The sequence below is a fragment of the Triturus cristatus genome, chromosome 5_1 (genome assembly GCF_964204655.1).
Source record: "Triturus cristatus chromosome 5_1, aTriCri1.1, whole genome shotgun sequence".
NCBI classification, from domain to species: domain Eukaryota; kingdom Metazoa; phylum Chordata; class Amphibia; order Caudata; family Salamandridae; genus Triturus; species Triturus cristatus.
The window spans coordinates 950465286-950483157 of record NC_140587.1 but is presented as its reverse complement, the minus strand read 5'-3'; the positions used below and the strand labels follow the sequence as shown (position 1 = coordinate 950483157).

The 17872-nt window shown below is 45.0% G+C and overlaps 1 protein-coding gene across 50 annotated transcripts in view; it reads right to left on the bottom strand.

Annotated features, from left to right (window-relative positions):
• The window catches only part of EPB41L3 (erythrocyte membrane protein band 4.1 like 3), a 904669-nt gene that overhangs the window by 401433 nt on the left and 485364 nt on the right, over window positions 1–17872 (bottom strand). For all 50 annotated transcript variants that reach the window (XM_085606055.1, XM_085606026.1, XM_085606030.1 and 47 more), the window contains exon 6: window positions 3931–4006. In XM_085606055.1, coding sequence (XP_085462181.1) covers window positions 3931–4006 — 76 coding nt within the window. The remainder of the gene's footprint in view (window positions 1–3930; window positions 4007–17872) is intronic.

The following is a 17872-nucleotide window of genomic DNA, read 5'->3' as shown; positions in this document are numbered from 1 at the left end:
TGATGGTTCAACAATTAAAAAAAAAAAAAATCAAGATAAGGAAGACAATTGTCACCTAGGAAGCCTAAATAAACAAGGTTGGGCGAGAAAGGTAATTGGTAAAATTCTCATTGTTATCCCTTACCTTACTGTTATGTCGACATAAAAAGGCAACGAAAAATCCCGCCAACAGGTCTGAGCAGAGTAAATAAACATGATTATCCGGCCTCAAGTCTCCAGGGAGAGCGTTCACAAGAACACTACAAATTAATTATATTGGAATGGAAGTTCATTGACAGTTCTGCAGTGAATGCCAGCTGCTTTCAAAGGGATTTTCAAATATAATAGAGGGATGTGTTTATTTGTTGACTGGGGTTTGCATCATTATGGGGAAATGGAGACAGCTTAGTGATGCATCAGCTATTCCTTTTGAAGTCATCTGCTGCCCCTGAAGTGGTGGGGCCAATGTGAGCTTGGATCTCACACCAGCAAAGTGGCACAATATCCACGTGAGGGAGAGCAATATGGAAGCGTCTGCATGGTGTCCGTCATTTAAAGGTGACGGCGCTACACAGTCACCTCTGTTGTACCAAATTACGTTTCTGAAGGAGAAGCCGTGGGGTCAGGACCAGATGTGTGCAGAAAGAAGGCCTGGAAACGGGTGCATTGGGGAAATCAAACCATATGTATAAAAAAGTTATTTAATCAATATGAACTAACAGATCACAATATACATATACACACAGAACTGTGTTGATGCTGCACCTCAAACCCGTGCACCATTCTTTCGGCACTTGCTGCTGTTGGGTGCCACTATAAACCAGATCAGAAACGTTTCTACCAATAGGAAGGTGCACCAGGTAAGAAGTCCATTTCAATCTGAGTGTTCCATCATCTTCTTTATTAATCATACGTAATATACAAGTTAAAATCCAGCCAACGTGTTTCGTTCGGTGTTACAAAGGAACTTCATCAGGGCTCAAAAATAAATTGTGTTGAAGTCATGTGTGCGGACTTGGTCACCCGACTCGGGCCGAAATAGCCAAACACAACTCTTCCAAACTTTTCAAAAGTGTCTAAACCTTCCGGTTGCCAGTGCTTGTTTGCGCTTTGGACGAAAAACATGTGATTTACGTTTTACTTAAAAATCTATATCTCCGGAACCCTCTGGTGGATTTTGCTTACCTTGGTGTCTAAAAAATTATAAAAATATAATCTGTTTTTATAAATTTGGTGTCAGGTTTGTTTTGTGTTGAAACAACTTTCTTATTATGTTGTTTGGTGCTTCTAAATGGTTTACACTAGTTCCTTTGTTTAAGTTTTGCTGATCGAAGCCACAGCTACCTAGGGTTGAGCTAAAGGCTTTACAAACCAGCCTGAGTGGACCAAGACAGTTTTGCAAGTGTATTATTTGGTAAGGTCGCACAACCGTACTATATAAAACACCACAATCCTCACATCTATTAACTACACAAAACCACACTCTACCAAACCAGCATACATTACCAATCAATGGAAATCCCAGAACCATACCAAAAGGACGCTCAGTTGAAAAAAGGCGATTGTAGAATGCGCTGTGCAAATGCCGAGAACATAACACATTTCAGAAGGAAATAACTAACCCATGCATGAATTTCAACAATACCTAGTGTACAAAGAATTCCGTGACCTTCCGAATATTCATTGAGCGTAGCACTAAATTAGTCCTGCTACTGTGAGCGAGTACAAGTGTACATTGAAACAAAGCACAACAAATTGCATCTCAGTCCGAAACGACTATTTTGTCTTTGAAAGAGAATGAAAAGCCTTTGGTGAATTTTCAGCGGCGATAAAGGGATTACAGCAAAGTCAGCATTGAGTGTCGCAGTCTCCGTTGTATATAACCAGATCTAATGAGCAACATTCAGTGCTGTTTTGTAAAGGGTGACATATTTAAAGGAGACCAACACGCCGTACTAATGATGTATCCTGTGTCAACAACTATATCATTGTAAATAAAGACTTTAATCTTTATGGAGGGGGCTGAAATTCGCCTGGTAGCACCAAAGCTCAGGTCATCAAGAGCAACCACACCCTGAGAGCCACAAAATAAACTACAGGAACACACTTTCCACATTAGCTCTAAACAAAAACGCCACATTTCCACCCGCACACCCTACAAGGTGTACATTGCAGTCTGCGTGGGTAAGTGCATCAGTGACCCACATGGGTAAGAGCTACATGTAAGTGCTACTATAAAATATAATTAGAGGTCAATTGTAAAAAAACATAATACAAGTTTTTCAAGAAAGTAAAGCACAACAGCAACCACAAGTGAGGGGAGGAGCCAGATCCATCAAGGCTGCTCAGAGCTTTTGCTCCGTAGAAGCCCCGCGCTCAACAACCTAGCGTGGCGCTTAAACTCCACAAAACCAGCTGAAAGAGCCGACTCCTGACATCAGAAGTTGGGCAGCGTCTGCCGTTGTGGCCACCGTTCTAATTGGATGCTGCATCGCCGGGATATCGGCTAAAGTCTTGCGAGGCGATATCACCTCAAGATGGCGCCCGGGATGGAGCAGACTCGCGTTTGGATGTAGCTGAGCTGGGGCTGCGACGTCGGGAGAGGAATCCTGGGAACCTACTCCTGATTAGCGGCGTATTCGGGGGCTCCCCTACCCGCTTCCCCGGTGGGCGCCCGCAGCTGAAATTGATCAGTCATTCCGTAGGCGCAGCCATGATCTTTGGACATACACCCAATACGATCCTGGCATATGGTGAGCATCCATCCGCTTGTGTGGCCCGACCGCTGCGTGTGGAAACTATCCCGCGGCCGCAGCGGACATACCAGAAAGTTTTCCTGGAACCCAGAGGCACTTGTTGCCGAAGACAGAGGTGAGCGGTCCCCCCCCAGCGCGAGGCAAAATGGCGGCTCCTACCACGCTGGCCTACCGTGATGGGAGATGCGTCCTAGTGGGTTTATAGGGACTACGCTACTCCCGATCGCCTGTGAATGCCTGGGAGATCTTGTGTCCTCTTTAAGAACTAAGGCAGACTGGCCCTTCCTTTCCTGTTAAGTTCTGTTGTACCCGGCACACGCACGGTGTGGAGAGGGGTCCCAGGGGCCACCACTTTCTCGAAGCTGAGGCTGATGGGTGCCTGACCCTAACATGGCCGCCAGTGGTGACTTTTGTCCCCCTTGCTGAACTTTTCCTTACATAACCCTACCAGGACTGTGCCTGACCCAAAGATGGCATCTGGAATTCATTCGGACCATGGCTACTCCCCCCCGCACTAATCTGACAATCTTTGAGTACACATGATCTCTATCCTGACAGCAGAGTCCGAGCATTATGTCTGACACCCGGTGGAGCTGCTCTGTTCAGCTATTGAGAAGATAGGCTTGGTTCATCCCCTGACCGTCACCTACCTAGCTGAACCTTGGGCACAGTTTCTCCCTGTCTCGCCCATCCCCACCTCATCGTATTTCTGCAATTCTGCTTTTTCCTTATCTCCTATATATCTATCTGTCTGACCGATGCCCGCTGGAGCTACCTTGAGAGATATAGGGGAGACTGGCTGTGGATTACCTCCTCGGCCGTCACCTAACCATACGGTCTTTGGGCAGACTTTCCCTTTGTCTCTCTTTCCGTCTTCCCCCTCTCCATTCTCACTACCCCTCTCCCCCTTTCCTCTCTATTTGTCTCTCCTTCTCGCTCTTTAATGTGTTGCATATATTTGATGTAACGTGTAATTGTTATAATTGTTGTAACATTGTTGAACCTCATGTAAGGCGCTCTGATACCTTCGGGTCTAGCCAGCGCTATATAAAACTCTTTAAGTAACTAAATAAATAAATAAGTACATGCATCAAACACAGCACGCGCTCTGTGGCACTGCAACGTGTCTGTGATCACTGTATGTGATGCAAAAACTGAAAAGAAACGTCGCAAGTGGACTACACTTGTAAGTTACCTGGTGATATCTTCTGACAGCTGTGACGGATCCGGTGGGTAGAATTTCACATTAAACGAAAACTGCCACGCACCACCTGCAGGAAGAATAATACTACATTTATTGTACTGATTATGTCCCTCTTTCCCAATGCATTTACATTATTTGATGTCATCTGGCAATATATTCATGCATTATGAAGTGCTGGAACTAGGGAGTCACCTGGTTGATTTTTTGAAGTCCTGATAAAGTATTATATTACACTTCTGTGACACTAGTTCTCCTAAGCCTGCAGGACTCACTTGGAAATGCAGAAATCAGATACTGCCAGACCACTACAAGGCCGAGGCCATACGTTTAGGCTTTGACTTTCAGACATATGAGGGTATACTGTAAGGCCCTCGCTCAGTGTTTGTGTAGTTGTAGGTTGGTGTGAGGGTAGGGATAGTTCGGCAACATTGGCATCATCACCCCAAATACACAGTGTGTGGGTTTTTTGTTTTTTTTAATTATAAACCGGAATACGTCCATTACTATATTAATCTTGAAAGTTCAATAGCATCAAGTTGCTTGGAGTTCACATATTAATATTAATTATGTTCAGTAGCCTTCAATGCAAAGCAACGCGGGTGGGGGCGTGGAAGAAATCAGAGTTACAGCTGTGCGAACATAAACAATGATTTAACAACGCAACGTCTTGCAAAGAAGTGTCTTACAGTTGGTAGTGTCCGATGACTGCGTTGGCCCCCATGCAGAATTCAGTTTCTCTGCGGTGTTGGGGGGGCCCCCCAGATTTATAGAGGGAGTGGGACGATAGGTGCGGATAACATAACATGTGTATTTGTACGTTCACCCTCAACGGGGTATCTTGGTGCTGAATAACAGATGTTTACTCTTACCCAACTCAATGGTACTCATTTTATCGACCTCAGAAAGGATGAGAGGACCCGCCGTGGTTTGAACCTTTGACCACACAGGCCCCTGCAGTGGATGCATTAGTCCACTAAGCTACCAGACCCGGAAACTCAGTCCTTCAGCAGGGCGGAAGTTTGTGCTGTAAAAGCAGTGACGGAGAAATGCAGGCGTAAAGTGCAGCTGCAAGCGGAGTGTTGCGTTGGCCTCGATGACAGTCACAGGCGGGCAGAGGAGGTTGTGCTATCTGGGTATTTTGAGCTCTTCGCGTGAGCATGCTGCCTTCCAGGCACAACTTTGGCCTCTACATTGAGTGCCACTTATAGGGTCATAAATGGGCTCACATCTGTGAGGTGGTAGGGGCTCACCACAACAGTTGTGCTACCTCACTCAATGCCTACTGCAGACAGGGACATCTTAAGGAATTTGGGGGTCCTGGGCCAAACGTATTTTGGGGGCCCCTGTTCAGAACAGCTTTGAAGTTATGATCAATTTCCAGCTCTTTCGTGCCCTCTTTGGCCAGGTCAATTACAGTGCACAGGCACAGTGATCCAAATTCTAAATGTGTCTACATCTAATATTTAGAGATAGTGACTTGTGTTTTCGATATTGTAACACAGTAGCAACTTGCTAATATTACTGAAAATAATCTCTGTCACATATGATTATGTGACGTCCTGTTTTGATCTAAAGGAAACCTTTTTATGGATGTTGTGTGAAAGATAAACACAACATTTCTCTGCAAAATGTCTGTAGCAGACTCTGACACATCACCCACTTAAAAAATAAAGTAAAGGAAAACCATATTTGAAATCATTTGCTCAAGAATTATTGAAGGCCACCAGGGCAGAAGTCTCTGCAGAACAAAGCTGGCACTATCAGCAGGCTCCCTGAAAGTTTGGGGCCCAGGGCCAGAGCCCACTTTGCCCATGTCTTAAAATGTCTCTGACTGCAGTGTCACGGGCCATCGTCCCACCCATAGGGTGTTGGGGTTCATAACGATGATGGGCCACATAATGGGTTGCCTCTCATCAGATAAGATATCGACTTCATTATGTGGAGTGCAGGATCTTACAGTGCTGATGGGGCGCCTCTCACTGAGTCACACAGGACCTCTCGCCTGCAGAACTTCTTCCACCGCTTCCAAAAAGCGCATTTCAGTGGGGAGGTCATAGACCGACATATTGAGCCGCACTGAGCACATCAGGGCAGATGGGCTCCCAGGCTCTGGTGGGGCAAGGCAGATTCCAAGCACATAAGACAGTCTGCCTTCACAGACAGGCTCAGTTGCTTGCTTATTTCATATAGTCCAGGGTTTTGCTTCTGGACTTCAATTAACACAGCTATAGATTCTGTCTTTGATTCAGTCCTTTTTATACATGGGTGTATTAATAGGGTAACCAACTGGTGTGTGTGAAAATTCAGGACAGTGAGTGTAAATATTTTGGAGAAAGGGTCAAGATTCTGGACAAAAACTCAGGACAACAGGTCAAAATTCAAGACAAAACTTTGGGACGAAAGGTACGTTTTACAGACACATCAGAGGAGGTTGTGCAATAGTATAAGTAAGTAAGTAAATAGATAACCACATAAGTACAAGTCAAAATAAGTTTATTTTAGGTTGAGAAAATCATGCACTTTGCGTTTTTATTGTATGCGTGCAGCTTTGAGCAACTATGCAGGTCTTTGTGTGGTCTTTCATGCAATCATAATTTATTTATATGGTTACTGCACTGGGTTGTCCAGTCTGATATTTTGTTTACAGTTCATGGTCTTGAGTAGGCATGTTTTGTGAGAGAAGTAGTCAGAAAATCTGCTCAGATAGACTTTGTTACTAGCATCTCATATCCGAGTGCCATTGTGAGACGTAAAGTGGCAGGCATAGGATGTAGCTAATTGGGACATGCATTGCTGGACTAGAGTTCAATCCCCTGAGTGGGCAGCTGTATGTATTGTATTGTATTGTAATTGCATTTGTATAGCGCTTACTACCCCTGACGAGGCGCACTTTTTCGGCGAGTAGCACGCTACTCCGGGACCCATAGAGGATTAGTGTTGAATTAGTATAGTGAAACATGCAAGTACATTTTAAGTGATGGATATGTTAGTCAGTTATTTGGATTTTGAAGGATAGCAGAAGTATAGAAGAGGAAAAAAGGTTTATATTTATATAGCGCTTGTTACTCCTGATGGGGTGTTGAAGCACGCTACTCAGGAAACCCATGAATGATTAGTGGTGAATTAGTATGGTGAAATATGAAAGTAATTTGAGTGGTGGATATTAGTCAGTTATTTGGAGTGAGCAGGATAGCGGAGGGATAGAAGGGGAACAAAGGTTTGCATTCATATAGCACCTGTTACCCCTGATGGGTGTTGAAGCGCGTTTCTGGCGAAATAGCACGCTACTCCGGAACCCATAAAGGATTAGTGGTGAAAATTAGTATAGTGAAATATGAAGTAGTTTGAGTGGTGGATATGTTAGTCAGTTATTTGGATTAAGAAGGGTTGGGGAGGGGTAGAAGAGGGAAAAAGGTTTGCATTTATATAGCGCTTGTAACCCTGATGGGGTGTTGAAGCACTTTATTGGCAAGTAGCACGCTACTCTGGAACCCATAAAGGATTTTTGGTGAATTAGTATAGTGGAATATGGAATTTGAGAAGTGAACATGTTAGTCTGTTATTTTGATTGAAAAGGATTGTGAAGGGATAGAAGAGTGTAGGATTTCTTTTTTTAGGTCATAGCAGTAGGAGGAGGCTTCTGGATGAGTAAAATGGGCTTTTGGAGGGGAAGAGTCAAAGGGAAGAGTTTAGAAAGGTTTGTTTTGGGGGATTGGTATAGTAAAAGAGGTGTCAGATGATGCAAGGAGGGGTAGAGTAGGAGAGAGTCTAGAAAGGGTTATTTTGGGGATCATAGTAGTGGTGTGGGGTTTTGGGATAAATGAGAAAGTGGATGTGGAGGATATAATGATAGATGTATAGGATGAGAGATAGGGTAGTGCATTGGAAAGAGTAGTAGAAAGAAGTTTGAGATGAGTCAGAAAGTTGGGCCAGAAGAAATATTGAGAGAAGTATAGGCTGAGAAATACGGTCAAAGCGCTTTAGGAATTCCATTTCTGTTCAGCTGGTGATGACTGGTATAGGGGCTGGTACAGTACTGGGTGATGGATAAGACCCATAGCGGACAGGTCTTGTGTGAGGGTAAGAGCATTAAGCAGGAAAAGGGAGTTATTAACCAGACTGCATGAGCTATACTTGGGTATACACTGCTGAGTGTTATGGTATTATTGTGGTCCAGAATGGTTAGATAGTAGTTGACATTACTATACTGCCCTGGCTCGCCATATATCAGCCCTCATTATTTTACCTATATATTGGAAATATTATACTGATTGGGCTGTTTCATATCTGTGAACTGTAAACTGCAGATTCTCATAGAAGTGTGCTACAGATTAGAAACTGTATACGCTGTTGAGTCATTATTGTAGGGCAGAAGGAGGCACTGTCTTTTACATACAGAATATTTTCCATTCAAATGGAGGCAAAATGCCAACATGCTATTTTGCTGATGAGACTATATAGGGCACAACGACTAATGTGTGGAAATGTGGTTTCAGCAAATATGTATCATTTGAACATCACCGAGCAAACTGTCTTGATTGTTTTGATCCTGTTAAAACTCTGTTTCCAGCACACTTCTGAATTACAAAAAAGTGGTCCATTTGTGATTTCCTAACTGCTGATATGTTTGGAAACATTTGCATTGTTCATTTACAGAGATTTAAAAGTTGTGTGTTACAAACAAACTGACAGTTTTCAGCTTTGTTTTCGCACCCTAAAGAAAAAGTGCGAAAACATGGTGCATTCTAGAACACATTTGACATTACATATTAAATTGTATGAGCTTCTAAAGCATAGTAAATGATGACCTTACTGTGCCCCAGGATACGAAAATCTTTCATGGGGGTTCTTCAATGATTCCATTACTATCACCAACAATGCCTCTCATCTCTCCACAGCCCCTCTCTCACATGTATTTAGTTTGTTTTATAGCCCTTCCCGTACCAGTAGAAGATGTTGGAGCACTTTACATCACACACAAATACAGAGGCAATGAATCATACCTGTGTAAATCAGTGTATGGAACATGTTGCATAAGGCAAAGGGCACTACAAGATGTAGGATGCACGTCACCCATACTAGTGGGTATTTTTTAATAGTGCTTGGTCTGAAGAAGCACAAACTCGCATTTCAGAACATAACACCATGACTTTAATGATATGAATTTATTTCTTTCCAAATAAACCTTTTTTTTAGCAACATTAGGATAATGAAAGACGGGAAGGAAATATAACTTTCTAACCTGTACCATGCAGCTTGCATGCAGCTTTTTAATGGAAGTTCATGGCTCACTATGCTAGATAACAAATGTTACTTATGAACTGCACAGTAACAAAAGAATCTCAGTAACAAAAGCAGTAACCCACTGAGCTCTGCACATAAAATATTGTTCTTTGATATGCATGGTACACACATTCTTTCCAGCAGACATATTAACCTTCTACGCTACCTTAGATGATTCAAAACCGATACTAGACAAAACTCCCATCTCTCCCCAGCAGGTACATTAGCCACCAGAGTTATTGTGACACTTTTACTGTTGCCCCAAAACGGCTGGATATACAAGAAACTTTGCAGTGCCGGTCCCCAGTAACAAAATCGGGTCCCCATCCTTCCAGCCTCCCAGGAACGCCTGATGCCCGGTATGGCCAGTCCGTCAGTGCTACCACCCTCCAATGGTGCCCATCATTTTCCCATAGACCCTCTCTCAAGTGTATTTAATTTCTTTCATAGTGCTACTCATCCTAAGTATGTAGGGCAGGGTGTCGGAGTGTGTTACATCACACACATATTATATAAAGAAAATGACTCATATAAATGTTAAAGTCAATGTATAGGAAATATTACTTAAGACAAAGAGGGCTACAAGGTCTAAGAGTTAGATGTCATCCATACTGGTAGGCAGTGGCGTAGCATGGGCGTGGCCACAGGGGCGGTTTGCCCCGGGTGCAATATTCTTAGGGGTGCAAAATTTTAAAAGAAAAAATAATTGTGATGGAAAGGACTCAGTAGTAACTTCGGTTTATTTGTCTTGCCCGCCTTTCCCCACAGAAGGTCTGCACGAAGTCATGCCTAACATCTCTCGCGGCCTCGAGGCAGGTGGAGGGCTGCTTGCACCGCATCCCAATGGCATCGGGAGCATTGCCGCCAAGCGGCAAAACAGCAGAACGTCTCTTGTGGCACCACAGCTGTAAAAGGAAACAGTTTTCTGCTTTTTAGCAGACAGAAGGAACATTTCAAGCACGAGTCCCACGCTTGCTGCCTGACGTCATGTGTCGGTTTGCACGGCGGGTTGAGTTACCCAGGGGTGTGGCACCAAGAGCAGGGAAGCTTCAATGCACCGCTGCACGCTGGGAGTCAGCCGTCCCAGCTCTCATGGAGCTCTTTATTTTCACCCCCTTGCCAGCAGTACTTCCCCTAAGAGAAACTGTCACTTGTCATCCTGTGGAGTCTGTTTCATGTGAAAGCTTTTTGTCTCCCGGAGAGTGAAAGTTGGAGACTCAGGTCACGATGAGAGCAGAAGAAGCGAGAGGGTGGCCGAGGGCAGCCTCGGTGCATGACTTTACTGTGTGGGTACAGTCCCAGTATTACACTCTGTGGGCATTGGGTATGCTAGAATGGTGGACACCACAGTCTTGGCTGTACACTTTGCCTTACACCCCCTGGCTATGCACACTGCCTTACACTCTCTCTCTGTGGTCATGCTGGGCTGGTGGACACTGTCTACAGTCCTGGCCGTGCACTCTGCCAGTCTATGAGCGGCGGACACATTGTCTAATGGGTTCTGGCAGCTGTCACCATGTCAAATATAATTAATGTGTAATTAATATATTGAATATAGTACTTCTGGTTTAAGAAATTTATTTTTATGGTATTAGAATCAGTATTTAACCATATATATTTTTTGTTCATCTTCTGTCTTTTTATTATATTTATGTTGTGGTCTGTGAAAAAATTAAAAGGCAATGAGTGAATTCCAGACTTCTTTAACTGTTGAACATAGGAATTTGCTTAGATGCTCTCTAGGTTTACCAAAAAAAAGCAGTCACATACTATATGAAAACACCAATACTAACGTATAAAACATGTGCTTGTCTGAAGATATTTTAAGCATCGTAAGTTAATCTTTAACTTTTTTCAGCTCTTCTTGTTCTAAATCTGCACAAGTATTAGCCAGACAGATGAACAGCCGTGAGAGTCCGTCGAAAGCAGACCTACTTTAAGTTTCTTTCCATTTGAAAAATTAATACAAACGGGAAGTCAAATTTTCTACCTTTTTTGAAGAAACATAAGTAAAAATGTATAACTGCGAACCTTGTATGTATATTACCAATTATTCCTGTTTTAGAGAATGTGTATTATGATAAAATGTAAAAGAGGCACGTAATAATATATTTAAGAATTAAAAGCAGTTTGTGTCCATACATCGCATGTAATGATTGAATTGGTCCCACCAAGTTTCGAATCTGGGACTTGTTCAAGGCCTTGCACTGAACCCACTGAGTTATCCCATCGGCTTCATGAGGGCGCCTCCTCTTTAGCATATGGTGTAACTCTGAAGACATCTGATAATCTCTTCCTCGCCGCCAGACTAGCCCATTGTCATTCTGTATGTGACAATCAGCCGGCATACAGAATGACAATGGACGGGGTGAGGTTGCTTTTGTACTCAGAGGAAGAGTGCAAGGCGGCACTATCAGGGAACTGAGGCTTCTCACAGGGCTCCCCGCAATGGCCAAAATTACGGACAAAAGGCGTCCGTATAAGGGATCATCATGGACAACGAACGTGCGATTCGAATAAAGGACGGTCTATGAAAATTACGAGCGGATGGTCACCATAGGTGTATAGTGCCTCAGCGAGTCAAAGGGTGAAGTGAACCCTGAATGGGCACAAGAGTCTAATTGGCATTTCCAAATGCTGAGTCAAAATCTAAAATCACTCCAGATGTTCTCGGCAGCTAATCCTTCATTTGGCTTTCAAGTAGCCACATCTCCAATGCAGGTATAGGAGGGTGAAATGGTCAATGGACAGGTACAGACTAATTTGCATGTAGCCAGGTTCTGAGCTGGGATGGTGCAGTGAGCTAAAAAACGGTGATGGATTAAAACCATGATCTCTTGACTTGGTAAGAGTATTCTGCATCATTCAAAAACTCTGTCCATCACAACCCCCTTTTTCCCAAATCGATTTTATCCACACTCAGTGTGGGAGGGTATGCTCAGACGTGAGTCCCTTGCTCATTGCACCATCAGGATTCAGGCAAGCCGGGCCGATGAAGGCTGTGATGCCAGAAACCGGTCCCCGGAAGCTTGTTTCCTTCCCAGTATAAGAATTGGCTTGGTAGTTTGGTTTGCCCTGTTCCCATCATGCACTGGGACAGGTACAGACTAATTTGCATGTAGCCAGGTTCTGAGCTGGGATGGTGCAGTGAGCTAAAAAACGGTGATGGATTAAAACCATGATCTCTTGACTTGGTAAGAGTATTCTGCATCATTCAGAAACTCTGTCCATCACAACCCCCTTTTTCCCAAATCGATTTTATCCACACTCAGTGTGGGAGGGTATGCTCAGACGTGAGTCCCTTGCTCATTGCACCATCAGGATTCAGGCAAGCTGGGCCGACGAAGGCTGTGATGCCAGAAACCGGTCCCCGGAAGCTTGTTTCCTTCCCAGTATAAGAATTGGCTTGGTAGTTTGGTTTGCCCTGTTCCCATCATGCACTGGGACAGGTACAGACTAATTTGCATGTGGCCAGGTTCTGAGCTGGGATGGTGCAGTGAGCTAAAAAACGGCGATGGATTAAAACCATGATCTCTTGACTTGGTAAGAGTATTCTACATCATTCAGAAACTCTGTCCATCACAACCCCCTTTTTCCCAAATCGATTTTATCCACACTCAGTGTGGGAGGGTATGCTCAGAAGTGAGTCCCTTGCTCATTGCACCATCAGGATTCAGGCAAGCCGGGCCGACGAAGGCTGTGATGCCAGAAACCGGTCCCCGGAAGCTTGTTTCCTTCCCAGTATAAGAATTGGCTTGGTAGTTTGGTTTGCCCTGTTCCCATCATGCACTGGGACAGGTACAGACTAATTTGCATGTAGCCAGGTTCTGAGCTGGGATGGTGCAGTGAGCTAAAAAACGGTGATGGATTAAAACCATGATCTCTTGACTTGGTAAGAGTATTCTGCATCATTCAGAAACTCTGTCCATCACAACCCCCTTTTTCCCAAATCGATTTTATCCACACTCAGTGTGGGAGGGTATGCTCAGACGTGAGTCCCTTGCTCATTGCACCATCAGGATTCAGGCAAGCCGGGCCGACGAAGGCTGTGATGCCAGAAACCAGTCCCCGGAAGCTTGTTTCCTTCCCAGTATAAGAATTGGCTTGGTAGTTTCGTTTGCCCTGTTCCCATCATGCACTGGGACAGGTACAGACTAATTTGCATGTAGCCAGGTTCTGAGCTGGGATGGTGCAGTGAGCTAAAAAACGGTGATGGATTAAAACCATGATCTCTTGACTTGGTAAGAGTATTCTGCATCATTCAGAAACTCTGTCCATCACAACCCCCTTTTTCCCAAATCGATTTTATCCACAATCAGTGTGGGAGGGTATGCTCAGACGTGAGTCCCTTGCTCATTGCACCGTCAGGATTCAGGCAAGCCGGGCCGACGAAGGCTGTGATGCCAGAAACCGGTCCCCGGAAGCTTGTTTCCTTCCCAGTATAAGAATTGGCTTGGTAGTTTGGTTTGCCCTGTTCCCATCATGCACTGGGACAGGTACAGACTAATTTGCATGTAGCCAGGTTCTGAGATGGGATGGTGCAGTGAGCTAAAAAACGGTGATGGATTAAAACCATGATCTCTTGACTTGGTAAGAGTATTCTGCATCATTCAGAAACTCTGTCCATCACAACCCCCTTTTTCCCAAATCGATTTTATCCACACTCAGTGTGGGAGGGTATGCTCAGACGTGAGTCCCTTGCTCATTGCACCATCAGGATTCAGGCAAGCCGGGCCGACGAAGGCTGTGATGCCAGAAACCGGTCCCCGGAAGCTTGTTTCCTTCCCAGTATAAGAATTGGCTTGGTAGTATGGTTTGCCCTGTTCCCATCATGCACTGGGACAGGTACAGACTAATTTGCATGTAGCCAGGTTCTGAGCTGGGATGGTGCAGTGAGCTAAAAAACGGTGATGGATTAAAACCATGATCTCTTGACTTGGTAAGAGTATTCTGCATCATTCAGAAACTCTGTCCATCACAACCCCCTTTTTCCCAAATCGATTTTATCCACACTCAGTGTGGGAGGGTATGCTCAGACGTGAGTCCCTTGCTCATTGCACCATCAGGATTCAGGCAAGCCGGGCCGACGAAGGCTGTGATGCCAGAAACCGGTCCCCGGAAGCTTGTTTCCTTCCCAGTATAAGAATTGGCTTGGTAGTTTGGTTTGCCCTGTTCCCATCATGTACTGGGACAGGTACAGACTAATTTGCATGTAGCCAGGTTCTGAGCTGGGATGGTGCAGTGAGCTAAAAAACGGTGATGGATTAAAACCATGATCTCTTGACTTGGTAAGAGTATTCTGCATCATTCAGAAACTCTGTCCATCACAACCCCCTTTTTCCCAAATCGATTTTATCCACACTCAGTGTGGGAGGGTATGCTCAGACGTGAGTCCCTTGCTCATTGCACCATCAGGATTCAGGCAAGCCGGGCCGACGAAGGCTGTGATGCCAGAAACCGGTCCCCGGAAGCTTGTTTCATTCCCAGTATAAGAATTGGCTTGGTAGTTTGGTTTGCCCTGTTCCCATCATGCACTGGGCCAGGTACAGACTAATTTGCATGTAGCCAGGTTCTGAGCTGGGATGGTGCAGTGAGCTAAAAAACGGTGATGGATTAAAACCATGATCTCTTGACTTGGTAAGAGTATTCTGCATCATTCAGAAACTCTGTCCATCACAACCCCCTTTTTCCCAAATCGATTTTATCCACACTCAGTGTGGGAGGGTATGCTCAGACGTGAGTCCCTTGCTCATTGCACCATCAGGATTCAGGCAAGCCGGGCCGACGAAGGCTGTGATGCCAGAAACCGGTCCCCGGAAGCTTGTTTCCTTCCCAGTATAAGAATTGGCTTGGTAGTTTGGTTTGCCCTGTTCCCATCATGCACTGGGACAGGTACAGACTAATTTGCATGTAGCCAGGCTCTGAGCTGGGATGGTGCAGTGAGCTAAAAAACGGTGATGGATTAAAACCATGATCTCTTGACTTGGTAAGAGTATTCTGCATCATTCAGAAACTCTGTCCATCACAACCCCCTTTTTCCCAAATCGATTTTATCCACACTCAGTGTGGGAGGGTATGCTCAGACGTGAGTCCCTTGCTCATTGCACCATCAGGATTCAGGCAAGCCGGGCCGACGAAGGCTGTGATGCCAGAAACCGGTCCCCGGAAGCTTGTTTCCTTCCCAGTATAAGAATTGGCTTGGTAGTTTCGTTTGCCCTGTTCCCATCATGCACTGGGACAGGTACAGACTAATTTGCATGTAGCCAGGTTCTGAGCTGGGATGGTGCAGTGAGCTAAAAAACGGTGATGGATTAAAACCATGATCTCTTGACTTGGTAAGAGTATTCTGCATCATTCAGAAACTCTGTCCATCACAACCCCCTTTTTCCCAAATCGATTTTATCCACACTCAGTGTGGGAGGGTATGCTCAGACGTGACTCCCTTGCTCATTGCACCATCAGGATTCAGGCAAGCCGGGCCGACGAAGGCTGTGATGCCAGAAACCGGTCCCCGGAAGCTTGTTTCCTTCCCAGGATAAGAATTGGCTTGGTAGTTTGGTTTGCCCGGTTCCCATCATGCACTGGGACAGGTACAGACTAATTTGCATGTAGCCAGGTTCTGAGCTGGGATGGTGCAGTGAGCTAAAAAACGGTGATGGATTAAAACCATGATCTCTTGACTTGGTAAGAGTATTCTGCATCATTCAGAAACTCTGTCCATCACAACCCCCTTTTTCCCAAATCGATTTTATCCACACTCAGTGTGGGAGGGTATGCTCAGACGTGAGTCCCTTGCTCATTGCACCATCAGGATTCAGGCAAGCCGGGCCGACGAAGGCTGTGATGCCAGAAACCGGTCCCCGGAAGCTTGTTTCCTTCCCAGTATAAGAATTGGCTTGGTAGTTTGGTTTGCCCTGTTCCCATCATGCACTGGGACAGGTACAGACTAATTTGCATGTAGCCAGGTTCTGAGCTGGGATGGTGCAGTGAGCTAAAAAACGGTGATGGATTAAAACCATGATCTCTTGACTTGGTAAGAGTATTCTGCATCATTCAGAAACTCTGTCCATCACAACCCCCTTTTTCCCAAATTGAAATGGTGATCTTGCCACTTATGTCTTCTATGTAGACAGTCTATGCTCTCGGCACTAGGCAAAAGGATAGAGCATCAACCCAGTCTTTTCTCAGAGATGTGGTCATTTGGTCAAGCCACCAGCCAAAGTCTCTGTATCAGTGTGTTCTTTCCCATGTCACACTTTGACCTATGGAACTGGCTCATAGTTTCCAGCTGAGTAAGGAAAGTCCTTTCTAGGAATGTGTATTTAAAGTGAGACAGTCAATCACAGATACATAGAGACAATTACATGGGCAGCAAAATGAGATATGAAGTAAATTTATGACCACCAACTCTGACTGTCATTAACTGTATACAGTGACCTTCCAACTTTGGGGTTTCATTCATACAGGGGGATCCCCCAGCATACGCTTCCCACCTCCCACGTACTTGCATGCAACACATACTCAGGTGGAGTGGGGGCAGGTATTACCTACAACACAGATTTACCATGAGAGGCAGTAGGCAATCCACACATTAAGGAGCAGGTAAAAAGGCCTCAATCTCAGTATAAGAATCAGCTGCCATCAACTGTTAGTAGGGTCACACCCTGGGCATGGGGACAATAGTTGCCACACACTAAAATAAGTACAACTTTGGGTGGTCCTCAAAAACTGTAAGAGTCTATGGCTGTGTCGGTGAGTAACAGATGGAGCGCTCGCCAGGGGACTTGTGACAGGAATCTCCAGCAGCAGAAATACACTGGTTGCATGTGGATATTGTGCAAGGCACTTCTCACCATGCACCTTCTGTCCTGCTAAATGAATATGCTACTTACCAGTATGCATCTGTTCTTGGCATGTAGGGCTGCTGACATTCATATCTGTGCATAGATCGCCGCCTAGTGTTGGGTCCGGATGTTTGCACGTTGTTGTCCTGGAAGAGTCTTCGAAGTATCCTTGGATAGGTGACTCCTCCCCTGGACTACAGTGCGCATGGGCATCCTCTCCATCCTCAGATTGTTTTTCGCCATTGTGGCAGTGATGGAGTAGATACAGAAAGTGATGACCATGCTTGCAATAATTCTGAGAGCTGCAGCTGCGACAGGCGCCGGGGAGGAGGGAGGGCGATATGAATGTCAGCAGCCCTACATGCCAAGAACAGATGCATACTGGTAAGTAGCATATTCAGTTCGAGGCATGTGGGCTGCTGAATTCATATCTGTGCATAGAATACATAGCAGTGCCCTCTATTGGCGGCGGCTACCCGTGCCAGCTGCAGCGGTCTGAAAAAGTGTTTTGAGAACAGCCTGTCCTACAGCTGCCTGCTGTTTTGACTGCACATCTACGCAATAGTGTTTTGTAAATGTGTGTGTAGTGGACCATGTGGCTGCTCTGCATATATCATGCAGGGGAATATTTCCTAGGAAGGCCATGGAAGCCCCCAACTTGCGTGTTGAGTGGGCTCGTGGTGGAATAGTTAATGTGCGTTTTGCCTTTTGATAACAGATTTGAATACACTTAACTATCCATCTGGCTATCCCTGCTTTGGAGATGGCGTTACCTTTGTGGTGTGGGGCAAAGGCAACGAACAGTT